Source organism: Neoarius graeffei, chromosome 7 (genome assembly GCF_027579695.1).
Source record: "Neoarius graeffei isolate fNeoGra1 chromosome 7, fNeoGra1.pri, whole genome shotgun sequence".
Classification (NCBI taxonomy): Eukaryota; Metazoa; Chordata; class Actinopteri; order Siluriformes; family Ariidae; genus Neoarius; species Neoarius graeffei.
The window spans coordinates 96,442,765-96,470,673 of NC_083575.1; the positions used below are offsets into that span (position 1 = coordinate 96,442,765).

The 27,909-nt window shown below is 41.8% G+C and overlaps 1 protein-coding gene across 1 annotated transcript in view; it reads right to left on the reverse strand.

Annotated features, from left to right (window-relative positions):
- Window positions 1–1,274: 1,274 nt before the first annotated feature.
- cntf (ciliary neurotrophic factor) overlaps window positions 1,275–27,909 on the reverse strand; it is a 33,227-nt gene continuing 6,592 nt past the window's right edge. Inside the window, exons 2-3 of the mRNA XM_060926603.1 lie at window positions 8,129–8,416; window positions 1,275–7,831 (exon numbers count right to left, since the gene is read on the reverse strand). Of these exons, the coding sequence (XP_060782586.1) occupies window positions 7,646–7,831; window positions 8,129–8,416 (474 nt within the window). The 3' untranslated portion in view covers window positions 1,275–7,645. The remainder of the gene's footprint in view (window positions 7,832–8,128; window positions 8,417–27,909) is intronic.

Genomic DNA, 27,909 nt, shown 5'->3' on the forward strand with positions numbered 1-27,909 from the left:
GATGGACACACAGCTGTTTAGTCCCAATCCTGAGAGTTCTCGTCCCACTGAGTGTGGAAACGATCTTAATTTCACTATTAAACAGAGCTGTGAGTTCTACTGTTGATTTTTTTTATGATTCGACTTCACCAAGCATGTAAGTGATCTCTGATCATGGTCAGTCAAGCTCTTTTTCCAACCACATTTTTTCCACAAAGTTGATGGTTCATTGCTATCCTTCAGGGTTTAATAATGCATTGATCAGTTCTGAACCCAATTCCAGTCATTTCAGCTCAAATCTCCTTAGTCGTTTTCTTTGCTTGATGCAGGACAATAGTTTGACCCTCTGAAACGAGATGCATCTTCTGACACATTTAAGAAATGAGAAGCTACTCACTGCATCAGTTAGGGTTAAAAGAATTGTTGCAGCTGAAACAATCACTGCAGTAATTATCCAATCAAAGGCTCCTCAGTATTTACTTATTTAAATCCAAATGGTGACTTACTTTGGCCAGTGTATGTGAATCGATTATTTCACATTTCACAAAATGAACAAAAAACATCTTGTTTATATTACTCTATTGAATGCGCTATCAAATACGTTACCATTTCGATAGTAACAGCTCATTCACAAGGACTTGTCCTGCTCCATATAAACAGATTAAAAACCCTGTTTAAGGAGATGTTTATGTAACATTGATGGAAGGAGTCTCCAGTGCCAGTGCTTTGTAACAGTTTTCTGACATCTTCAAGTCAAGAGTTTATGATTTCTCTGTAACATGACAAATTGTGTTTTTTTGTCTTGAGAAATAAGTGAGGCAGGTGAGGGAAAGACTGTTTGCAGCTGCTATAACACCAACAAAAACAGGAAGGAACTGGCTTCACAAATGTTCCATAACATTAAATGTAACTATAAATGGAGAAAACTTTACTCCTTGACAAATTGCTGTGGTATAAGAGGAATAAAACACTTCAGAAAGTGCTGCTATAGGACAATAAATCAACACCAGGCAGGTAACAGGAACTCAGATTCATGCTGTATTGCATCTCACCAGGATTATTTTCCTCTCACTGCATGCTCCAACATGGTTTAGTCCTTATTTAAGTGCACAAATCACAGGTGTACAGTAGATTCATACACATTATGTTTATCATTGCTGCAGCTAAAACTAATTCACAGGGATGTAGGTGTTCTCTGAGCAATAGTTTTTAATGATGTTAAAATTATATAATAAGTTCCATCATCAAAGAAAAATAAACAGACCCCTTGCATATTTTCCACACGTAAACATTTTATTTACCATTTTAACTCCAGTGTCAGCACTTTGAAACAGACAGATTTAATGCTGTTCACTTTCAGGAAGTGATAACAGGGAATAACTAATTCACACATTCAACTACAGTTTACAGTTAACAAAATGTTTTGCAATTAAAAACAAACAAAAAAAACAATTGTCAAAAAGTGGAGAGTTGATGTGGTATAAGTGGAATAAAGCACTCCAGGGTAAGCAGTTAATCACTAACGCTACGTTCACACTGCAAGGCTTAATGCTCAATTCCGATTTTTTTGTGAAATCCGATTTTTTTGTGAGGTCGTTCACATTAACAAATATATGCGACTTGTATGTGATCCTCAGTATGAACGAAAAGCGACCTAAAAGTGTTCCGCATACGCATTGCAGGATACGACGACGTCACACGCAATGAGCATGGCCAGTGTTTACGGAAGTAAAACCGCCCGGTTGCGGTATGACCCATCCAATCTAGCTTGAATAGCTGTATCCCCCCAAATGGAAATCAGCTCCCTAACCTCTGCGTCCTTCCATTGAGAAGATTCAGAACCTTCACAGCCCGAAGCGTCCCTCGCATTGATGTCATGCGCAGGGGCGCAGATACGTTTTTTGAACTGGGGGGGGACAAAGCTGCCAGCAAACCAACCCCAATATGCCTGTCAAACTTGTTGTGGGTTACTATAGCAACCAAGCTCGAGCTCGCAACCTGTGCAGTCTGCGCAGCTCAACCAACCGAATATCAGTCTTTGTTTTGTTTTATGTGAGTTGTTGCAACTATGTATACACTGCTGTGCACCTCAATAAACCGAATGGTAATTAGTCTTTTGATTTTTCTGTGAGGTTTGCCTTATGCAAAGTGGGGGGGACCGAACGAAGTGAATTTAAATCTGGGTGGGACGAATCCCACCCTCTATCTGCGCCCGTGATTATGCGCCATGTTGTTGTAACTTTTTTTGAGAGACCCGCCGCCTACTTCAGCGCAGAATAGTGACGTTTGTGGCTTGTTGATGACGTGTAAGTCGGATGAATGCGACCTGGCGGTTCAGACTGAAGTCGCATATGAAAAGAGCGGATAGGAATCGGAATTAGGACCACATATCCAAACGGCCTGGGTCGGATTTGAAAAAATCGGATCTGTGTCGTTCATATTGTCAATAAAAGATTGGATACAGGTCACATATGGGCGAAAAGATCGGATTTGAGTCACTTCAGCCTGCAGTGTGAACGTAGCCTAACATCACACCACTCCAGCTTTAAAAGGATATCCAGTTACAACTCAGTGACTGTGCACAAATATTTTTTTTTTTAAATGCTTACGGAGCTGCTGTAGAACACACACATACAGATTTAACAGTTATTCCACGAAATCGAGTCGTACATGAGCTGATAGGCGACGAGACGCGTAGCACCAAGTTTACTATAATCCATGTACGATGAGATTGAGTGGAATAACTTTTATTCTATCCACATTCACTGGATTGAGAAAGAGCATTTTTATTTTTTGCAAATGCGATAAATGAAAACTTTATACAAAACATCCAACAAAATCCGCTGAGAATGTAAACAAACCGGCAAAATAACAGGAGCAATTTGTGGAAAATGCAATAATTCTTAGAAAGAAAAAACAAAAACAAACAAACAAACCCTTACCATCAAATACTTTTATTCCATATTTTGCTGCTTTTTAAATTTATTTTGGGGGGGGGGGCTTTTTTTTTTTTTTAGGGTTTTTTGGCAGCTGGCAAACCAACTTAAAGGTGCATTACCACCACCAACTGGGCTGGAGTGTGGAACAGGCGATATTGGGGGGGGGGGGGGGGGACTATATTCTTTTAGCCATTTCTGTTTCTTTTAAATACTTGATAATTTTTAGGGTTTTGTTTTCGAGTAGTTTTTATTTCGTCCTCGGTTGGTTCGGGAACACGCTCCACCATTTTGTTTTTTTCTCTACTCACAGTATATGAGCTGATATCCTAGTAGTAGAGTAGCCAATCAGAGTGCACCGTTGCTCATATCCAGTGAATGTGGAGAGAATAAATCCTGTTATTTTTTCCCCATTCCAAGAAATACATTTCTACGTACCGTAACATTTTAATGAAACAGGAAACTCTAAAGGAAGCCTTAACGTGAAAAGCAGCAATCCACTTTTAAAGGCCATCATTGATTTAAATTTATTTTTCATATAAAAGATACAAAGATACAAAATAGATATACAAAAACAAAACATTTTGACACACAATAACATACAGGCTACATTTTGCATCATCTTAAAGACATATGGATAAAGTTTTTGCTTGAATTTACGGTAGATATGAACACTTAATGCCCGTGTATGTATTTGATCTGGAAAAGTTAATGCCTACATATGAACCAATTAGTGACACACTGAGAAATCTAAAGTGAGGAAAATAGTAAAGATAAGAGAGATCATTATATATCAGTAGTTGCAGGTGTGTAATCTCCATTTCTAACATCATATGATGGTCACATGCTCTATACTGTTTATTATATAGTGATCTCGCAACCTTTTAGAAAAATCCTTCAGAGATCTGCTCAGTACATTCAGGTAAAAACAATAGTGAAGGTGTGTAACGGATTAAAGCAGTGTCAGCGAAAAGGGCTTTTCACATCGGACGCTATATTCGCATTCAATTTCAAAGGAGAGAGAGAGAGAGAGAGAGAATGTCGTTGGCCATCAGAAAAGTTCTCAATGTTTCCAGTTTGGCTAGCAAACTGAAGGGGGGAAAGTGCTAATGGAGAGAGAGAGAGAGAGAGAGATTTCACATTTCACTTGTTGTCGTGTAGAGACTACTACTTTTATCATTTGTGGGTGTGGCCTGTCTAGCTTTGTTTTTAGTTCCGATAAGAAACTGTCGTAGCTAGTGTATTACTAGTTAAACAACGCACTAATCAGTGTGCAAATAGTTTTTTTGTAACATCTCTACACACTTTTAATGAGCTGCCGTTTACGACACCGGAAGATGAAACATGCTTAAAGGTTTTTCTTCCACTTTTATATCAAACAGTAAATGGGGGCCAATTACAAGCAGGAGCTAAAGTTATGAATGGGGAACTGATGAAACGTCACACCCCATGCGCAGTCGGACTGGTCTGAGGAATCATTCAAGATAGTCTGAGACAATCGGATATAATTTGTATAAATTTGAGAAAATCTCTACAAAAAGATGACACTTTAATCACTGAAATAGCAGCTACATGTTGCGTATACATGTAGCAAAAACACGGAGTGTGAATGTAGGGCGAGATGCGTGTTTAGCGTGTGTTGATTTTGTTCGGATGTTAGACTGGACAAATCCACTCGGAGCACTCGACTGGCGTGCACTGTTAATGCGCGACTTTAATGTATTCCAAAAGCTTGAAACCTTCAACTCTAAAATAAGGTGAAGTATATTTTCAGGACATAATGAACAAGAATTTAACAGTGAATAAAAAAAGTGTTTGACTAAATTTCCCCAGCAGTAATAAACTAAATCACTAAACAATGGTGTTTACATGCAAACTAATATTAAGATAATGCATTATCTGATTTAATAAAACAGAAAAGAAGTGTTTTTGTTCAGTGTCGGACATTTTATAAACGTGTTTTAGTGTCAGTAAAGATGTTTGTTGGTTTTAAAACTTTATAAATCAATCAATCACTAGCTTACTTTCTTCCATACATGCTGAATTTGGTCAGTAGCGTACCTCCAGCTTTAGTCTGATGAAAAGGCAGGGTTCCCTGATTTCTCCAAAAAAAAAAAAAAATAAATAAATAAATAAATCATGGTGCTTGAAGGTCGAGGGTGTTAATATATAGATTCCATTTTAATACACGTGCAGTCATCTATACAGCGGTGTTATAATCAGGCTCCCACTTTTGTGTCAATTTGTTCCCCTTTTTTCTTGATTTAAATTTTTCCAATATAAATTCTCAGTGGGTCCACCAAGGGGCGTCGCTGGACTAAAAATGGGCATGACACTATTGTGGCATTCAACTACAACACAACTTGGCATTTCGGCCCACAGACTAGGGAAGAAAAAAAAAAAGTCATCCTCTCCTGGGAATACCTACTCGTACATTTAAAGGAATTATACTGTATAAACAAATATTCTCTTTAGATCGATCAACATGCAGATATACTCACTCGTTAACTCTAGAACACTGACGATACAGTTCACTGTTTTGAGGAGGTAAATATACATCACTCATCGCAGTTAGCTGGCTAGCTTGTTGCTAACAAAAGACACTTTAACCCCCACTTTGTACAACAAACTTACAAAAAGTTAAATAATTCTGACTTCCTACTTCCGGGTCGAATTCTGTATAAACTTGTGACCATGCTTGTGTTTTGGTGTCACTGGTTTAAAAAACCCACACCATTTCAAAAATATATTTGTATCCTTTTGATAAATTCATAGATTTTGATATTCAGCTAATAAAAAAACAAACAAACAAAAAAAAAAAAAAAAAAAAAAAAAACAACCAGTATTGATACTTGGGAAAAGGTGCTAATATTTCAAGAATAAACTTGCAATGGTCTTGTGGCGTTGTACATCTCACACACATTGCAAGTATTCAAGCACAAGTTCAAGTGAAAATTATAAACGAAAGATGTGCAAGAGTTCCAGGCCAGTAAAACGGATTCTTCCTGATTTCCTACAATGTTTTGTTTACTAGGCACTTTGGGCGATGGCTGTTCAGAAGAAAAAAAAAAAACTGATCCTAAAGTGTGACTTTCTCTCACTGTGGTATGGGTGCTGGTTTGATCCAGATGGACTGGTTTGAGTGTTTCAGAAGCTGCTGATCTCCTCCTGGGGTTTTCACACACAACAGTCTCTAGAGTTTACACAGAATGGTGCAGAAAACAAAAAACACTGAGTGAGTGAGTGAGCGACAGTTCTGTGGGTGGAAACAAACACCTTGTTGATAAGAGAGGGTCAGAGGGGAATGGACTGACTGGTTTGAGGATATAGTAACTTGTATAATCACTCTTTACAACCGTGGTGAGCAGAAAAGCATCTCAGCATGCAACAGAAAACAGAAGAACACATTGGGTTCCACTCCTGCAGCCAACAACAGGGATCTTAAAATCAACAACACGTTCCTATTAAAGTGGCCAGAGTGAATGAGTGTGTGTGTGTGTGTGTGTGTGTGTGTGTGTGTGTGTGTGTGTGTGTGTGAGAGATAAGTTTGAAAATTTAAAAAATGAACAAGTAAATAATTAAATGTCTACTTTGTGCAACATGTAATTATTGAAATTAAAGTATTATCAAAATAATTTATTGATATTAAATGTCCCATTTAACTTGTTTATTTATTGCCTTTACATAATATATTTATAAATATTTCATTTAATATACTATAGTCTGAAATATTCTTTTATATAACATGGTGATGTTTTGATTAATAAAAAAATCTCTCTTAAGGAGTTGTAACTTGTTTAAAAGTGAACATAACTCCTAACTGCAGCTACACAGGCCCTCATTTTCAGAAATCCAGATTACAATGCAACATGGTTTTCAAAATGGCTGAACCTGTGGGACTTGTGTTAGCGGTCAATGCTAAGCTAAGTGTCATTGTAGTCGTGGGGCGTCTTTTCTAAGAATCTTATCGACACATCTGAGGTAAATGTTGACCTTTCTGATCATTCTATCTGGTTTCTACAGTCACTGCACTTTCACAATATCTGTAGAAAACATTTTACAGCGAGAAAACTCGCTAGCAACAGCGATAAGCTAGGCTAGGACGTGATGCCCATAGTTATCAGTCGCCTAGCAGCAGTGTTCTCGCATCTTTGACTATACGTGAAAAACACAAACAGATTTCCCCGCATACTGACATGGACACAGGAAACATCCTAAACATGACTTTTTGATACGTTAGTGACTTGAACAGATTCCATGTGAATAAAAATAAGCAAATAAACAATGAGTTTGGAGTGGAGGAGGGAGTCGGGAAAGGCGATTTGAACTTAAATTTATATCACGATATTTTACATGAATGACTAGAACACGTCATGAAACATCAATATCGTGAAAAATGGTAATAAAATTTGAAATTACATTTTAGATGCAGTTTGAGTTAAATGGTAGCAATATCCTCCTGATTTATAATACCAAAGGAGACAGAAGCTGAAAAACAATTTCTTTTTCTAATGTTGTAATGCGTTTTGTCCAGCAGAGGGCGCCAAGTTAGTGAAATTAAAGCTCATTGTGGTTCACTGAAGAGGGAAAAAAAAAAAAAAAAGGCTTTAACCAACTCCTCAATTTTGTAGATCTGTACATGTGGAAATTTTAATGTTAGTTTACTAAAGTGGTTCAATTATGGTCTCTCTCTCTCGCTCACACACACACATACACATACACGGAGATGTTCATTTGCGTAGTTTGTATGCTTCCTTATTTGTTGCAGACCTTCTTGTTCTCGGTTTTGTGGCCGTGAGAGCAGGCAGGGTCTGGAGAGTTTCAGCTGTCTTGTTGGACCAGTACACAAGATCCTGCAGAAGCTGGAGGATCCATTTCTTCAGCGCAAACACCCCACCATCCATCAATTCCTTTGCCTAACACACACACACACACACACACACACACACACACACACACACACACACCAGAAAAATATTTTCCCCATCAGATGTCACATTAAATGTATTTTCTTTTCAGAACATCCATGACGTAATTTCCTCAACCTTCTCTCACACACACTATTAATTAGCATCTAAATGCATTACAATATTAGAGAAATAAATTAATGGGCAAACGTATTTAATTAGTAACGTGTTCTATTAAATCACACTATAGTAAACAAACAGGAATAAATATACAACATGTAATAAACTGAGTATTTTTCAAAGTACCTCAGCGTCACACCTCTTTCCCCCCACCAGGAGGCGCTCTGTGCTCCACACCAGGGAATTGAGTCGGTCTCGGACAGTCCTCCTCTGTTTTGTGTACTCATCCTCAGGTGTGCTGGGGAAGTTGGCGTCCTCCTGGGCTATGGCCGTGTCCAGCAGACGGAGACACGCCTGGAGAGCCGCGTGCAGGAAGCAGATTTTCTCCGAGGGTGAGAGTTGAGGTGTTAGTGGAGGGATGGACACCAACTGTGACCCAGATACAGAGTTAGATGGCAGAGATTCCCGAGTAGTCTGGAACAAGAGGAAGAACAAAGCGGAGCGGATGAGATCATCTGCCAAGTCACTGCTTACAAAGAGTTCAGGAGTTCATTTTTCCATTACCCAACTGAGGCCTGAGGCAGGAGACCTACACATCCTTATTTGGGCATAACATTTACATCACACTTCCTTGGTCTATTTTAGCCAATCCTTTTTATTTTATCGGGTCTACATTTCTGACACACACAAACACACACTTTATAATCCCAGTGCATTCCAAGTATTTTATAATCCCAGTGTCCTCAACCCACTGTCCCCATGCTCCCTGTCCCAATCCCAGTGTCCCAATGCTCCCTGTCCCAATCCCAGTGTCCTCATGCTCCCTGTCCCAATCCCACTGTCCCAACACTACCTGTCCCAATCCCAGTGTCCCAATGCTCCCTGTCCCAATCCCACTGTCCTCATGCTCCCTGTCCCAGTGTCCTAACACTACCTGTCCCAATCCCAGTGTCCCAATGCTCCCTGTCCCGATCCCAGTGTCCCAATGCTCCCTGTCCTAATGCTCCCATCCCAATCCCACTGTCCCCATCCTAGTGTCCCAACGCTCCCTGTCCTAATGCTACCTGTCCCAAACCCACTACCCTAATGCTATCTGTCCCAATCCCATTGTCCTAATGCCACCTGTCCCAATCCCAGTGTCCTCAAGATACCTGTCCGAATGCCAGTGTCCTAATGCCACTGCAATCCCAGTGTTTGACTCGAGAATGTCTCCAAGTTTAATCGTATCGTATATAATAAGCGCTGTTCTTGATGGTGTTCTCTTGACCATCCACTTGTGTTCATGAGTCAAAACCACTAACAGGAAGCTGATTTTAGAAACATGATCAGTGATTCAGGAACATGATAAATCCGTCTCCCAGTTTGGGGTTTTAAAGGCTAGCCATTGTGAAGCCACGCCTTAAGAGACCACATGTTGATTCCAATCCTGATGATGACTGGCCAATCTCCAACATGTCGTTACAAATCGACGATCCTGTAGACAGTTCTTACCCAACAGCTCTGTTCTTCTCTGAACAGTAAGAAGTGTGAGGTGTTTCAGTCTAATTTCATCACAGTATGAACTCAGCACTGGTAAAAAGTGTTCAGTGAGCTGCTGCTCACCTCAGATGGTCATTACAAGTCTGGTTTTGCTCTGCTGTCCATCACAGGCTTGAAAGCAAAGTTTTACAGAAATATAGGCATGATTTAGGGCGGCACGGTGGTGTAGTGGTTAGCGCTGTCGCCTCACAGCAAGAAGGTCCTGGGTTCGAGCCCCGGGGCCGGCGAGGGCCTTTCTGTGCGGAGTTTGCATGTTCTCCCCGTGTCCGCGTGGGTTTCCTCCGGGTGCTCCGGTTTCCCCCACAGTCCAAAGACATGCAGGTTAGGTTAACTGGTGACTCTAAATTGACCGTAGGTGTGAATGTGAGTGTGAATGGTTGTCTGTGTCTATGTGTCAGCCCTGTGATGACCTGGCGACTTGTCCAGGGTGTACCCTGCCTTTCGCCCATAGTCAGCTGGGATAGGCTCCAGCTTGCCTGCGACCCTGTAGAAGGATAAAGCGGCTAGAGATAATGAGATGAGATGAGATGAGGCATGATTTACCTGGTTTAGATGTTACTTGACAGACTGATACCAGTTAGAGCTAATGGTGAGTCTCAGAGCAAACAAAGTAGAATACAGCGTCCCACAAGGTTCAGTTCTCTTCATTTCCCGATTAGTCCATAAAACCAAATGAGACACTTGATGTAACCCATGATATTTTCTAAATCTCTAAAAATGCCATAGATGACAGGTAAATGTTGCTTTACATGCAATTTGAAATTGCAAACTTAAAGTGTAATGGAAAATGTAAATTCTGAAAAACTCAAATATTGCAAAAAAAAAAGTTTACACTCACGGTGGTTTTTCAGATGATTCAATAAAGCAATATTTGGCAAAATTGAAATGGAAAAATTTTTCAAATTTAAGTAACATGACCTTTAGAGCAAATGGAAATGCTACCTTTTTGAGAGAAGGGGGAAGAAAAAAAAGGGGGTGCTCTAAGAGAAGAAACTCCAGCTTCAAATCGTATAACATCACTCAATGGAAACACGAACCATTTTAAATTTTTAAAACACTGCTTCACTCATCACATTTAAAAATCACCCATCACAGCCACAGACACTGTTAGCACAGATAAAAAGGTTTAATATGAGAGAACATTTCAAAACGTATATCACACTGCATATGTGATAGAACATCACATCCTACAGTGGTGCTTGAAAGTTTGTGAACCCTTTAGAATTTATGCAGAAATATAGAAAATATGACCTAAAACATCATCAGATTTTCACACAAGTCCTAAAAGTAGATAAAGAGAACCCAGTTAAACAAATGAGACAAAAATATTATACTTGGTCATTTATTTATTAAGGAAAATGATCTAATATTACATATCTGTGAGTGGCAAAAGTATGTGAACCTCTAGAATTAGCAGTTAATTTGAAGGTGAAATTAGAGTCAGGTGTTTTCAATCAATGGGATGACAATCAGGTGTGAGTGGGCACCCTGTTTTATTTAAAGAACAGGGATCTATCAAAGTCTGATCTTCACAACACATGTTTGTGGAAGTGCATCATGGCACGAACAAAGGAGATTTCTGAGGACCTCAGAAAAAGCGTTGTTGATGCTCATCAGGCTGGAAAAGGTTACAAAACCATCTCTAAAGAGTTCGGACTCCACCAATCCACAGTCAGACAGATTGTGTACAAATGGAGGAAATTCAATACCATTGTTACCCTTCCCAGGGGTGGTCGACCAACAAAGATCACTCCAAGAGCAAGGTGTGTAATAGTCGGCGAGGTCACAAAGGACCCCAGGGTCACTTCTAAGCAACTGAAGGCCTCTCTCACACTGGTTAAATGTTCATGAGTCCACCATCAGGAAAACACTGAACAACAAATGGTGTGCATGGCAGGGTTGAAAGGAGAAAGCCACTGCTCTCCAAAAACAACATTGCTGCTCGGCTGCAGTTTGCTAAAGATCACGTGGACAAGCCAGAAGGCTATTGGAAAAATGTTTTGTGGACGGATGAGACCAAAATATAACTTTTTGGTTTAAATGAGAAGCGTTATGTTTGGAGAAAGGAAAACATTGCATTCCAGCATAAGAACCTTATCCCATCTGTGAAACATGGTGGTGGTAGTATCATGGTTTGGGCCTGCTTTGCTGCATCTGGGCCAGGACGGCTTGCCATCATTGATGGAACAATGAATTCTGAATTATACCAGTGAATTCTAAAGGAAAATGTCAGGACATCTGTCCATGAACTGAATCTCAAGAGAAGGTGGGTCATGCAGCAAGACAACGACCCTAAGCACACAAGTTGTTCTACCAAAGAATGGTTAAAGAAGAATAAAGTTAATGTTTTGGAATGGCCAAGTCAAAGTCCTGACCTTAATCCAATGGAAATGTTGTGGAAGGACCTGAAGCGAGCAGTTCATGTGAGGAAACCCACCAACATCCCAGAGTTGAAGCTGTTCTGTACGGAGGAACGGGCTAAAATTCCTCCAAGCCGGTGTGCAGGACTGATCAACAGTTACCGCAAACGTTTAGTTGCAGTTATTGCTGCACAAGGGGGTCACACCAGATACTGAAAGCAAAGGGTTACATACTTTTGCCACTCACAGATATGTAATATCGGATCATTTTCCTCAATAAATAAATGACCAAGTATAATATTTTTTTCTTATTTGTTTAACTGGGTTCTCTTTATCTACTTTTAGGACTTGTGTGAAAATCTGATGTTTTGGGTCATATTTATGCAGAAATATAGAAAATTCTAAAGGGTTCACAAACTTTCAAGCACCACTGTACAGTACATGAGGTGACCCTGCTAACATGGGGGAACATGGTAGATCTTGGGGAGTAAACCCTGAAAACAAATCCCACCCCTGTAGTGGCATGAAAGCAGATGAGGGCTTGGGTCCCTCTGGTAGATTACTTTACCCAAGTGAATCATGGAAGTCAGACAAATTACTGAGAACCCTAGTGTGGCCTATTGCAACCTATGGGTGTGAAAGCTGGAAGGCTTTCGAGCTCTATGCCTATCGGAGATTACTCACTCAGAGTCAGCTGGACTGAAATGAGAATGAACCAGTCCATGCTGGAAGAACTTCAAACCACATGCCAGTTGCTGCAACACATCATGGAGAGGAAGCTCAAGTACTTTGGACACATTACTACAGCAGGCAAGCTTTCTTCTGTTATCCTACAGGGGAAAATGGAAGGTCAGAGGCCAAGAGACTGACCAAAAAGATGGTCAGAAAATGTCGAAGACTGGCGCGGGATGCCGCTGGCGAAATGTAGTAGGATGCATACAACAGGAAAGGGTGAAGAGATGTGAGCAAATCCATGATCTCTGACCCTCATTCATGAGGAAGGAAACAGACGATCACTCAGATATGTGAGGATATACCATCGCAGTCAGAAGTTCACACACACGTACGTCATGGTGATAAGGTTTCAGTGATTTCTTTGAACTGTTCTTTTCTGTAACGGACTGACTGTACAACATCCAGCTTTAATAGAAAAAAATAATTTGGTACACAAGTTTTGTTCTGGGCAGCACGGTGGTGTAGTGGTTAGCGCTGTCGCCTCACAGCAAGAAGGTCCGGGTTCGAGCCCCGGGGCCGGCGAGGGCCTTTCTGTGTGGAGTTTGCATGTTCTCCCCGTGTCTGCGTGGGTTTCCTCTGGGTGCTCCGGTTTCCCCCACAGTCCAAAGACATGCAGGTTAGGTTAACTGGTGACTCTAAATTGAGCGTAGGTGTGAATGTGAGTGTGAATGGTTGTCTGTGTCTATGTGTCAGCCCTGTGATGACCTGGCGACTTGTCCAGGGTGTACCCCGCCTTTCGCCCGTAGTCAGCTGGGATAGGCTCCAGCCCGCCTGCGACCCTGTAGAAGGATAAAGCGGCTAGAGATAATGAGATGAGAATGAGTTTTGTTCTATTTTGGGTTTTCTGAAATCAACAGTCTATGTATGTGGGTTGCTGCTCAGCTCATGTTTTTTGTATGAAATAGCCATGTAAAATAAAGACTTTTTATATAGTTGGATACGAAGAGTGCCTTGGATTCCTTTTTTTTCCCCCCAAAAGGTTTTTGCATTCCCGACACCAAAGAGCACCTTCAATTTTTATTCCCGTTTCATCAGTTCCTGAGCACTTTGGATTTTTTCTCGTCATATAGCCACCTAATATTTGTTTAAAAGTCCCTTAAGCAGGTTTCACCTTCACCAGACACTTCTGTCCGCCATCCAGAAGCTTCTGTCATCACGCCACGTTCGTGTGCAACAGTGAGTGATAGTCGTCAGGTTTTGGTACAAAAATTAAAGTTTGTATTCACATCATATTTTGATTATGGAAGAAACTCCGCTAGTTAAACTCCGTAGTATAGAATTATGAGTGCAATGGTGGCATTAGCCTTAAAGTTGAAGCTGTTATTATGTACATCACTACAGATCATATGTTAATTATACAGATTAATGTAAAGAGTTCAGGGGAGAGTTCACCTTCAAAGAAGTTTTAACTTGTTCAGAATGCAGCAAAATAATTACCCCCCCCCCCCCCCCACACACACACACACGTCTCAGTTGCCAAGGTCTCCTTAATGAAATCTTCCTGTTTACAGTTTTTCCACTTTAAGAGGTATGAATAAGCAGTTTCTGAGCAACACACACATCTCAGTCCAGGGTATTTATGGAAAACCAGGAAGTGTGGCATGAGATAAGTCACTAATTAAGAATTTAGTGTCTTGAGATCAGGAGCCTGGTTACACACAAGCATGAACCGTTAATGTGACGTAGAATACACTGTGGAACACACGCTGCACTTTAGAAGAATGGAAAGTGCCAAAACTAATGTTTATTGTCATCACTGTTTAACCAAGTGTGCGTGAGAGAGCATGAGATGTACTGCTTTATTCTTCATGTCGTGACTAGAACAGACACGCGTGCGTTATTTCACAGTTGCATTGTTGTCATTCCAAACTGCTCCTCCGCTCCAGGCTCCCATCCTATAACCCTGATACTTTCGCATTTGGATAACAGGAACAGGGGAGTGGCTCGATCAGCAATTTGGCACGTAAACATTTGATTAAAAACAGCCCTGACCTTCTGCAGCAGAACCAGACAAACACGTGAGCCGAAGAGCGAGTGGGTTGTGGAGGTACGATATGCAGAATGAAGCTCCTTATTTTCCCTGTCTGGACTGTGCTTGCTGCGCACACACACACACACACACACACACACACACAAAATTCATTTCATTCCTTCTGTGCAACATCATCTCCACAGAGAATGTTTGCTCCACACTGCAATTCGACTCACAATACAGTCAGGGTCGGAACCCAGACCATCAGTTTCATGAGGGTCACACTGCAGAAGTGCATCATGGGTAATATTTGACAATCCTAACATTGTATTCGCCATCATTTGCTTTTTGTGATTTCATTCTTCCACATTCAGACTTGTCTGACTCCAGTTACAGAAGATTCCTGACACGGTTCACATGAAGGTGGACTTTTTAATGCTTAACCACTAAAGATTAGTTCAGGGCTTTAATAGGACCCTTTGAAGTGGTCGTTTTGTTGACGAATTAACAGCTTTAAGATGTTCTTAAAAGTATCCTAAAAGTTTACAGAATGCTCAATTTCAGTGTATTTACTGATAACTTTAAGAATTCTTATCGTATCGCTTTAAGTGACTTTCCACGACTTCTTAAAGATAAAGAGAATGAAATACTGTTAAAAAGAACGTTTAAGACGTCACTTATGCCGCTTTTCCACTACAAACGCGGCTGAGCCGTGCCGTGCTGAGTCGAGCTGAGTCGGGCTGAGCGGGGCTGTTGGAGTTGCATTTCGACTACAACTGCGCTGAACCGTGCTGGCTGGAAGTGGGTGGACACATTGGGTGGAGTTAGCGAAAGTGGGTGGACGTCACGTGATGTCGTTAAGCAGCGCAAACAGTGACATCAGTGACAGTGGCGGAACAAGTCAGAGCCGGGCCGGGGGCGGGGCAAATGACCGGGCCCTTTATTAAAGCTTATCATAACATCATTTTAAGCTACAAAATGTCCGCAACTGCGGTGTTTACCAATTTCAACACTACCGGGTGCAACTATGTTATTTAGTACATCAAATCCTTCAAACGAACATGTAACTCAGAAACAAAAAACATTAGGATACTGTACATGGCTCATAATAAAACATCAATAGCCTATACTGCGCACATTATTTGAAGGGCATACGAATGAGCGCTCAGAGGTTGCAACGGTGACAGGAAGAGTCAGAAATAAAAGGAGGGCGGTGCAAACCTCACTGAATGCACTGTGTTTACCAATTTCAACACTACGGGGTGCAACTATGTTATTTTGTACATTAAGTCCTTCAAACGAACATGTAACTCAGAAACAAACAAACAAAAAAAAAAAAAAAACAGGTGACATACTGTACATGGCTCATAATAAAACATCAATAGCCTACTGCGCGCATTATTTGAAGGGCATACGACGAGCCTTGCGCTCCGCGAACTCGTCCACGATGCTCTGTATGTCACTGATTCAGTGAGCTTTTAAGCGGTAGTCTCACGACCCGGATAGTAAACAATAAACATGGAGGACATGGAGTCGTTAGTGTTGCTGGTCTTGGTGCTGTGGCTTGTTGTCACCGACAACGCCAACAGATACTGGCAAGAGCGTATAGATGAGGCGAGGCGCATAAGGCTTCAGAAATTCTCGTAATTCGTAATTATTATTCTTCCGGGTTTGCGGTGTTTACAGATCCCAGCGTGCTCGCAGGGCGTGTGTGGGCATGTGAGGACACTCCTCCTCACCAATCAGTGCACAGGGGAGTGTCTGCTCATGCCCCCAGCCTCACTCGGCACGGCTTGGCTCGCTTCAGCCCCATTCCAAAACGGTGCGAGTTTTAGGGGCTAAGCAGGGCTGAAACGAGCTGAGTCGTGCTGGTTTTTGGTAGTCGAAACGCGAGCCGTGTCGGGCTGAAGTGAGCTGAAGCGAGCTGAAGTGAGCTGAAAAAGGGTAGTGGAAAAGGGCCATTAGTTACTAAATTTAACATTTAAACGTACTTTAAATCATACCAATAAAGGGTCTTAAAGTTGAGTTTACTGAGATACCCTTTAACCCTTACAGGGTCCATAAACACAAAAGACCTTCAGTGACGGCGTAGCTCACTCAGAAATCAAATCTGGGTAGAAGTTCTATGCACCCTAGTTCCTCCAACCTTCATGCCAGAAAGAATCAAAATCAGTAAAGAACTGAGGGAGAAGCAGCAATTAGTGTGGAAACTGCTCCTTAGGGATTGATCGATTACTCCATATCTTCATTATTAATTGCAATTATGCAAATTTGGGTAGAAGCTATATGCACCCCAGGCAGACCTACCTTCCTGCCAAAAAGAATAAAAATCAGTGAAGAACAGAGAGAAGCAGCAATTTTCGTGAAATGCGGACGACACCAGATAACACATGATGGCATTAGCCCATCGCCCATTAGCCGGATGAGCTAATAATACATACAATACACAAACACCTACACAGACAAAATTTACATTAATTAAAAAAGAGGAGTCAGTGAAAAGGTATCGGAGGTCAGAATTGTTTAAAACATCTCGTACAACAACCGATGGATTTCTGAATATCAGATCGACTGTACGTGTTGGACGTGCGTTCCAAAGTGTTACTGCTCGAGATGTAAACGTCCTTTTCCTGCTATTCGTTTTTGGTAGAGTGAAGGTGTATATGGATTGTCTTGTAGAATATTAATGAACTGTTCACAGAGACCAGAACTTTGTGAATTTGATAAAAATTCTGAACAACTTCTTCAGCGTACCTATGGCAAACTGATCTTTGACCCGAAGCCAACCGCGATCTGAACATGTTTTACTAACATAGATCTAAAGAACATTTCAAAGCCAGTCTGCAAGCTCGATTCTGAATTACCTGAAGCCTTTTTTTTTTTTTTTACCTCGCCCGGGACAGAGTCCACCAGGGGGCGAGGTATCGTTTTCGGTGGGGTTTCTTTGTTCGCAACATTATGGGAAAACAGCTGGACCAATCTTCATGAAACTCTCAGGATAGATGGGCATTGGTCTCAAATAGAACCTCCAACATCTTGAGGGTTATCCGGTCAAGGTCAAAATCATTTTTTTCCACTATATCTTCCTTCATATTCATCATATTTACTTCAAACCAAATCCAAAATGTTCATCTTTCAATTCTGCTTCCAGTGATATGCTAGATGACGGGGTATCTCTCAGTTTTCTTAGCAGTTGGGGTTTCATGGAATTTCAGAGGCTCATAACTGGGAAACGGTTCAAGATGGGCAGATACTTAAATGTTATTGACATAAGACATGTATTGGCTCTCATTTGGCACCATGACCTTTGACTATGAGTGACCTTGAAAGGTCAAACTCAAGGTCACGGGTTTTCAGAGGCTTATAACTTTAAAATGGTTAATGATATGTTGATAATGGTAAACATCTGTCTAAGTCCCATATGGGCTTTCAGTTGCCACCATGACCTTTGACCTTGAATGACTGAAGTGTGGAACTCAAGGTCATGAAATTTTCATAGGACTATAACCTGACAGCTGATGATTGAGAAATATTACCATCATCAAGATGTAGGTAGTCCCATATGGGCTTTCCTTTAGCACCATGAATGTTGACTGAGTGACCTTGAAATGTCAAACTGAAGGTCACGGATTCAGGCCAGACTGCTGGGTGAGGTTTGTTTTGCCTGGCAACACTTTTTTCCAACTTTTATTTTCACAAGAAAATACAATTGCGCCACCAGTATCTTACAAAAAAATAACAGAATAGGTGTAGATATACAAGATAAACTTTCCTTTTATCAAAATACTGTAGAAAAGTGACAAGTGTTTTACACCAAAACAGCATTACTATCTAAGAAAATAAACTAACACCACCCATGAGTCAGCAAACAGTAGTGTCCCTACTACAACCCCGATTCCAAAAAAGTTGGGACAAAGTACAAATTGTAAATAAAAACGGAATGCAATAATTTACCAATCTCAAAAACTGATATTGTATTCACAACAGAACATAGACAACATATCAAATGTCGAAAGTGAGACATTTTGAAATATTTCATGCCAAAAATATTGGCTCATTTGAAATTTCATGACAGTAACATCTCAAAAAAGTTGGGACAGGGGCAATAAGAGGCTGGAAAAGTTAAAGGTACAAAAAAGGAACAGCTGGAGGACCAAATTGCAACTCATTAGGTCAATTGACAATAGGTCATTAACATGACTGGGTATAAAAAGAGCATCTTGGAGTGGCAGCGGCTCTCAGAAGTAAAGATGGGAAGAGGATCACCAATCCCCCTAATTCTGCGCCGACAAATAGTGGAGCAATATCAGAAAGGAGTTCGACAGTGTAAAATTGCAAAGAGTTTGAACATATCATCATCATCTACAGTGCATATCATCAAAAGATTCAGAGAATCTGGAAGAATCTCTGCGTAAGGGTCAATGCCGGAAAACCATACTAGGTGCCCGTGATCTTCGGGCCCTTAGACGGCACTGCATCACATACAGGCATGCTTCTGTATTGGAAATCACAAAATGGGCTCAGGAATATTTCCAGAGAACATTATCTGAACACAATTCACCGTGCCATCCGCCGTTGCCAGCTAAAACTCTATAGTTCAAAGAAGAAGCCGTATCTAAACATGATCCAAAAGCGCAGACGTCTTCTCTGGGCCAAGGCTCATTTAAAATGGACTGTGGCAAAGTGGAAAACTGTTCTGTGGTCAGACAAATCAAAATTTGAAGTTCTTTAAGGAAATCAGGGACGCCGTGTCATTCGGACTAAAGAGGAGAAGGACGACCCGAGTTGTTATCAGCGCTCAGTTCAGAAGCCTGCATCTCTGATGGTATGGGGTTGCATTAGTGCGTGTGGCATGGGCAGCTTACACATCTGGAAAGACACCATCAATGCTGAAAGGTATATCCAGGTTCTAGAGCAACATATGCTCCCATCCAGACGACGTCTCTTTCAGGGAAGACCTTGCATTTTCCAACATGACAATGCCAAACCACATACTGCATCAATTACAGCATCATGGCTGCGTAGAAGAAGGGTCCGGGTACTGAACTGGCCAGCCTGCAGTCCAGATCTTTCACTCATAGAAAAAACATTTGGCGCATCATAAAACGGAAGATACGACAAAAAAGACCTAAGACACTTGAGCAACTAGAATCCTACATGAGACAAGAATGGGTTAACATTCCTATCCCTAAACTTGAGCAACTTGTCTCCTCAGTCCCCAGACGTTTACAGACTGTTGTAAAGAGAAAAGGGGATGTCTCACAGTGGGAAACATGGCCTTCTCCCAACTTTGAGATGTGTTGTCATGAAATTTAAAAAAGTGACCTAATTTTTCTCTTTAAATGATACATTTTCTCAGTTTAAAACATTTGATATGTCATCTATGTTCTATTCTGAATAAAATATGGAATTTTGAAACTTCCACATCATTGCATTCCGTTTTTATTTACAATTTGTACTTTGTCCCAACTTTTTTGGAATTGGGGTTGTAGACAGTAAGTCAATACAGTAGCAGTTAAATTGCACCGAGCCAAATATTAATTACACTGTAAACCATAAAAAAGTGCATCAGTCCGGGATAAATGGGAAATTTGCTTAATAAACTGAAAAGAAAAAAAAAAAAAACGGACCCCATATTTTCTGGAATTTACCAGCAGAACCACTCAGTGAAAGTCAAAGTTTTTCTAACTGAAGAAAGTAGAGAACATCTCAAACCCAATGAATGAGAGGGTGATATCTGTGACTTCCATTTTATTACTATGAGCCTTCTGGCCAAAAAAGTGCTAAAAGCCAGGAAGTCTTTTTTTAACTGCTGAAAGAGATGGCAGCAAAGGAAAGACTCCAAACAGTGCACCAAAAGCATCAGGCTCAACCTTTTCCCCACTAATTACAGAAATTATACTAAAAATTTCTGTCCAATATTTATGCAAAGATGGGCAAAGCCAGAGCACATGTAGAAGGTCCGCAGGTGAATGCTGACATCTATTACATGCAGAGGACACCCCATCATAAAAAACTCAGACCAACATGCATTAGTATAATAGGTGCGATGAACCAATTTACACTGAATAAGGCCATGCCTTGCGCAAACAGATTTATGAACTCATTTTAAAATCTCAGCCCACGTTTCCTCTGATATGGCCTCCCCCAGATCATTCTCCCATAACGTCTTAATGGAATTTAAAGAATCCAGATGGAAAAGAAATTAGGTTATAATTATGTGAGATTGAGCCTTTTAAGGTTGGGATTGGTGTCAGGAACCTATCTAGAACAGAATCGTCAGGTGGGTGGAGAAACGTTATGAGCAAAGCTCGGGACCTGTAAATATCTTTATATTTAAAAAAAAAAAAAACGCTTCAGAAGTGAAAATTTGTCCGACAATTGCTGAAAAGAGGCAAAAACATTATCAATATACAAGTCTTTAAAGGAAAAGAAAGCCCATGGTTAAAATACAATTCTGAAGATAGATTATGATACAAACTAACGATTCATGTGAATAACTGAAAATAAGCAGTCCACACAACTAAGATATCCATCTCCGAAAGTCAGTTTCTATGCAGGATTCCCCCATCATCGACAATTTCATACAACCCCGATTCCAAAAAAGTTGGGACAAAGTACAAATTGTAAATAAAAACGGAATGCAATGATGTGGAAGTTTCAAAATTCCATATTTTATTCAGAATAGAACATAGATGACATATCAAATGTTTAAACTGAGAAAATGTATCATTTAAAGAGAAAAATTAGGTGATTTTAAATTTTATGACAACAACACATCTCAAAAAAGTTGGGACAAGGCCATGTTTCCCACTGTGAGACATCCCCTTTTCTCTTTACAACAGTCTGTAAACGTCTGGGGACTGAGGAGACAAGTTGCTCAAGCTTAGGGATAGGAATGTTAACCCATTCTTGTCTCATGTAGGATTCTAGTTGCTCAACTGTCTTAGGTCTTTTTTGTCGTATCTTCCGTTTTATGATGCGCCAAATGTTTTCTATGGGTGAAAGATCTGGACTGCAGGCTGGCCAGTTCAGTACCCGGACCCTTCTTCTACGCAGCCATGATGCTGTAATTGATGCAGTATGTGGTTTGGCATTGTCATGTTGGAAAATGCAAGGTCTTCCCTGAAAGAGACGTCGTCTGGATGGGAGCATATGTTGCTCTAGAACCTGGATATACCTTTCAGCATTGATGGTGTCTTTCCAGATGTGTAAGCTGCCCATGCCACACGCACTAATGCAACCCCATACCATCAGAGATGCAGGCTTCTGAACTGAGCGCTGATAACAACTTGGGTCATCCTTCTCCTCTTTAGTTCAAATGACACAGCGTCCCTGATTTCCATAAAGAACTTCAAATTTTGATTCGTCTGACCACAGAACAGTTTTCCACTTTGCCACAGTCCATTTTAAATGAGCCTTGGCCCAGAGAAGACTTCTGCGCTTCTGGATCATGTTTAGATACGGCTTCTTTGAACTATAGAGTCTTAGCTGGCAACGGCGGATGGCACAGTGAATTGTGTTCACAAATAATGTTCTCTGGAAATATTCCTGAGCCCATTTTGTGATTTCCAATACAGAAGCATGCCTGTATGTGATGCAGTGCCGTCTAAGGGCCCGAAGATCACGGGCACCCAGTATGGTTTTCCGGCTTTGACCCTTACGCACAGAGATTCTTCCAGACTCTCTGAATCTTTTGATGATGATATGCACTGTAGATGATGATATGTTCAAACTCTTTGCAAATTTTGCACTGTCGAACTCCTTTCTGATATTGCTCCACCATTTGTCAGCGCAGAATTAGGGGGATTGGTGATCCTCTTCCCATCTTTACTTCTGAGAGCCGCTGCCACTCCAAGATGCTCTTTTTATACCCAGTCATGTTAATGACCTATTGCCAATTGACCTAATGAGTTGCAATTTGGTCCTCCAGCTGTTCCTTTTTTGTACCTTTAACTTTTCCAGCCTCTTATTGCCCCTGTCCCAACTTTTTTGAGATGTGTTGCTGTCATGAAATTTCAAATGAGCCAATATTTGGCATGAAATTTCAAAATGTCTCACTTTCGACATTTGATATGTTGTCTATGTTCTATTGTGAATACAATATCAGTTTTTGAGATTTGTAAATTATTGCATTCCATTTTTATTTACAATTTGTACTTTGTCCCAACTTTTTTGGAATCGGGGTTGTAAATACCGCCATTGAAAATATTTTAACCAATCAGAAAACTCCCCCCTGATCATTTGCGCCAATGCTCTGACGCCACTTGGGTGCAGCACATGGAAGCTCTGCATGGCGAGTAAGACTTGAAGCACTGGGATTGTAGGCCATTACATCAACTGTTGTTTTCACCATTTTCCTGCACTAAAGGACACTGTTAGTCTCAAACAGACCTTACTGAGCAAGGAAATTCAAGATGGCTGTTCGACGAGAGAGAGAGAGAGAGAGAGAGAGAGAGAGAGAGAGAGAGAGAGAGAGAGAGAACAAAATGCTGAGCTGTGCAGCAGTTGGGTGCACATGCAGGATTGGATGAAGTCAGCAGCATGGCCATATGGCTTTCCGCTGGGGGGGGGGACACCCAGATTTGCTCAGCACGAACCACATCACATGGCCTTTTTGAAGTAGCAATTCTGATTTCTTTCCATAGTATTGGACCCTTTGTATAGTTGTTCAAGACCCCTAAAACTGAACTGATGGCAGTGATGTGTCAGCCTTCTGAGTCACTTTCCGCCATCTTGTCTGTGGAAGTTGATTACTGCTTAACGCTTTGCCCCTTCAGTACTGAACAGCGACACTCAGCCTTGCACCCAACTGACGTCATGCATCGCCCTTCCAACAACCTGCATGGTGGCCAACTGGTGGCATTAGAGCAGCGATACAAAAACACTCAACTTTCTCAGAAATGGTCAAACATTCCTGAAGCTTTTCTTACAGGCCCTCAATATTACAAGCTACCAAACTGTGCATGTATTTACATTACATTTTCCATTCCTTTAAAAAAAAAAAAGTATTAATGCCAAGCCTTTCCCACTTTACAAAAAGACACTATCCGTCAGGGAGGGAGGAAAACATGATTTGCGGCTAATGGAGCACAGGTAGAGAATGATTGTAGGCCAAAGTAGCGCTTGAACTGAACCCAGATTCTAAGAGAAGTTTTAACGATTACATTCTTAGCATCCCGTCCGTCGGATCTTCAACTGCCACATCCAGCAGAGCTTCAACTGCATACCGGGGAAGGATGGGGACATCGAGTCTGAGTGGACCATGTTCCGCACCTCCATTGCTGAGGCGGCTGTGCAGAGTTGCAGCTGCAAGGTTATTGGTGCCTATTGTGGCAGTAATCCCCAAACCCAATGGTGGATACCTGCGGTGAGGGGATTGTCAGGCTGAAGGAGTCCTATTGGGCTTGGCTAGCCTGTGGGTCTCCAAAGGCAGCTGACAGATACTGACAGGCCAAGTGGAACATGGCTCAGGCAGTCACTGAAGAAAAAACTCAGATGTGGGAGGAGTTTGGTGAGGCCATGGAAAGTGACCTTCAGTCAGCCTCGAAGAGATTCTGGCAAACTGTCTGGCAGCTCAGGAAAGGGAAGCAGTGCTCCGTCCCTACTGTTTACAGCAAGGATGGAGTGCTGTTGACCTCAACTGGGGACATCATCCGACAGTAGAAGGAACAATGAGGATCTCCTCAATCCCACGCTCATGTCTGAGGAGGATGCAGAGTCTAAGGGTGCTTAGGAAGACTCGCCCATCACAGGGGCTGAGGTTGCCTTGGTGGTTAAAAAGCTCCTCGGTGGCCAGGCTCCAGGGGTGGATGAGATTCGTCCTGAGTTCCTGAAGGCACTGGATGTTGTTGAGCTGTTTTGGCTGACACACCTCTTCAACACTGCATGGAGGTCAGGGACAGTGCCTCTGGATTGGCAGACTGGGGTGGTGGTCCCCCTTTTTAAAAAGGGGGACCGGAGAGTGTGTTCCAACTATAGGGGGGAAAAAAAAAACCAGAAGAGAAAAAAAAAAACACACACACTTCTCAGCCTCCCTGGGAAAGCCTATGCTGGGGTGCTGGAGAGGAGAGTCCGATTGATAGTCGAACCTCGGATTCAGGAGGAACAATGCGGTTTTCGTCCTGGTCGTGGAACACTGGACCAGCTCTTTACCCTTGCAGAGGTACTGGAGGGTGCATGGGAATTTGCCCAACCAGTCTACATGTGTTTTGTGCTAGTTCCACACCAACCAGCCAGCTCTCCCCATCAGCGAGGGTGAAGGAGGCTAACACAGGCTTCCTCGGAGACTGGGCACTGCCAACACCCAGGGAAAAGATTCAATTACAAAACCAGAACACACACACACTTGCTTAAGGATGTCCGTCGTATCCGATGATGATCCTGCCTCTGCTACTTGTGAGTTCTCATATGACTAAAGTCCAATCTGTGAGCCACACTGCTTGCCGCAGAGAGAACAGTTAAGGGCACTGACTGGGGGTATGGGTGTGGAACTGGCCTCATGTCTCTTCAAGTGTCTCCAGGTCCGTTGGTCTCCTCTGTCCTCCTTGAGCTTCTGCACCCCTTGCTGACAGAGCTGCCACCAGATGGAGCGTTGGGTGGCAAGGTCCTCCAGCTGGCTTGGGTTCAAACCACTCTTTCATAGTCGTCTTCAGCTGGTCTTTGTAATGTTTTTTCTGGCCCCCTGCCAGGCAGCGGCCAACACATAGCTGGCCATACAGCACCTTGCGAGGTAGGTGTTCCTTCGGCATCCTGATGACATGACCAAGCCAGCGAAGTTGGTGCTGGGTGATGGCCTCCATACTGACGCAGTTGGTCTTGTGAAGGATTTCAGTACAGGGCACTCGGTCACTCCAGGTTATTCCCAGGATGCATTGGAGGCATCTGATATGGAAAGCCTCAAGCATCTTGAGGTGGCAACTGAACAGGGTCAACACCTCACAGGTGTAGAGGAGAGTTGTGATGACTGCCAGATAGACTGATATTTTGGTGTGGAGTCTGAGGTCTTTATTTTGGAAGACCATTTTTCTGAGTCTGCCAAAGGAAGATGACGCATGTTTAATCCAGTTTTGTATTTCTCGGTCATCAATGGATCAGCTGATTAGAGAACTGCAGGTGGATTGGGGGGGGGGGGGGGGGGTAATAAATGAAAGACTTAAATTTATATATATATATATATATATATATATATATATAAAAAACAAACACACACACACACACACAACCCTGATTCCAAAAAAGTTGGGACAAAGTACAAATTGTAAATAGAAACAGAATGCAATGATGTGGAAGTTTTAAAATTCCATATTTTATTCAGAATAGAACATAGATGACATCAAATGTTTAAACTGAGAAAATGTATCATTTAAAGAGAAAAATTAGGTGATTTTAAATTTCATGACAACACATCCCAAAAAAGTTGGGACAAGGCCATGTTTCCCACTGTGAGACATCCCCTTTTCTCTTTACAACAGTCTGTAAACGTCTGGGGACTGAGGAGACAAGTTGCTCAAGTTTAGGGATAGGAATGTTAACCCATTCTTGTCTAATGTAGGATTCTAGTTGCTCAACTGTCTTAGGTCTTTTTTGTCGTATCTTCCGTTTTATGATGCGCCAAATGTTTTCTATGGGTGAAAGATCTGGACTGCAGGCTGGCCAGTTCAGTACCCGGACCCTTCTTCTACGCAGCCATGATGCTGTAATTGATGCAGTATGTGGTTTGGCATTGTCATGTTGGAAAATGCAAGGTCTTCCCTGAAAGAGACGTCGTCTGGATGGGAGCATATGTTGCTCTAGAACCTGGATATACCTTTCAGCATTGATGGTGTCTTTCCAGATGTGTAAGCTGCCCATGCCACACGCACTAATGCAACCCCATACCATCAGAGATGCAGGCTTCTGAACTGAGCGCTGATAACAACTCGGGTCATCCTTCTCCTCTTTAGTCCGAATGACACGGCGTCCCTGATTTCCATAAAAAAAAAAAAATTCAAATTTTGATTCGTCTGACCACAGAACAGTTTTCCACTTTGGCACAGTCCATTTTAAATGAGCCTTGGCCCAGAGAAGACGTCTGCGCTTCTGGATCATGTTTAGATACGGCTTCTTTGAACTATAGAGTCTTAGCTGGCAACGGCGGATGGCACGGTGAATTGTGTTCACAAATAATGTTCTCTGGAAATATTCCTGAGCCCATTTTGTGATTTCCAATACAGAAGCATGCCTGTATGTGATGCAGTGCCGTCTAAGGGCCCGAAGATCACGGGCACCCAGTATGGTTTTCCAGCCTTGACCCTTACGCACAGAGATTCTTCCAGATTCTCTGAATCTTTTGATGATATTATGCACTGTAGATGATGATATGTTCAAACTCTTTGCAATTTTACACTGTCGAACTCCTTTCTGATATTGCTCCACTATTTGTCGGTGCAGAATTAGGGGGATTGGTGATCCTCTTCCCATCTTTACTTCTGAGAGCCGCTGCCACTCCAAGATGCTCTTTTTATACCCAGTCATGTTAATGACCTATTGCCAATTGACCTAATGAGTTGCAATTTGGTCCTCCAGCTGTTCCTTTTTTGTACCTTTAACTTTTCCAGCCTCTTATTTCCCCTGTCCCAACTTTTTTGAGATGCGTTGCTGTCATGAAATTTCAAATGAGCCAATATCTCATCTCATCTCTCATTATCTCTAGCCGCTTTATCCTGTTCTACAGGGTCGCAGGCGAGCTGGAGCCTATCCCAGCTGACTACGGGCGAAAGGCGGGGTACACCCTGGACAAGTCGCCAGGTCATCACAGGGCTGACACATAGACACAGACAACCATTCACACTCACATTCACACCTACGCTCAATTTAGTGTCACCAGTTAACCTAACCTGCATGTCTTTGGACTGTGGGGGAAACCGGAGCACCCGGAGGAAACCCACGCGGACACGGGGAGAACATGCAAACTCCACACAGAAAGGCCCTCGTCGGCCACGGGGCTCGAACCCGGACCTTCTTGCTGTGAGGCGACAGCGCTAACCACTACACCACCGTGCCGCCCATGAGCCAATATTTGGCATGAAATTTCAAAATGTCTCACTTTTGACATTTGATATGTTGTCTATGTTCTATTGTGAATACAATATCAGCTTTTGAGATTTGTAAATTATTGCATTCCATTTTTATTTACAATTTGTACTTTGTCGATGGATGGATGGGTGGGTGGGTGGGTGGGTGGGTAGGTAGGTAGGTAATGGAAAAACCACAAAAAAATTAACCAGTCATGTACGGGGTTTTTGCTGAAAACCTGTAAATCTACACAGGAAATAAAATAAAATGTAAAGTCACTTTACCACAATGCCATATTTCTGCTG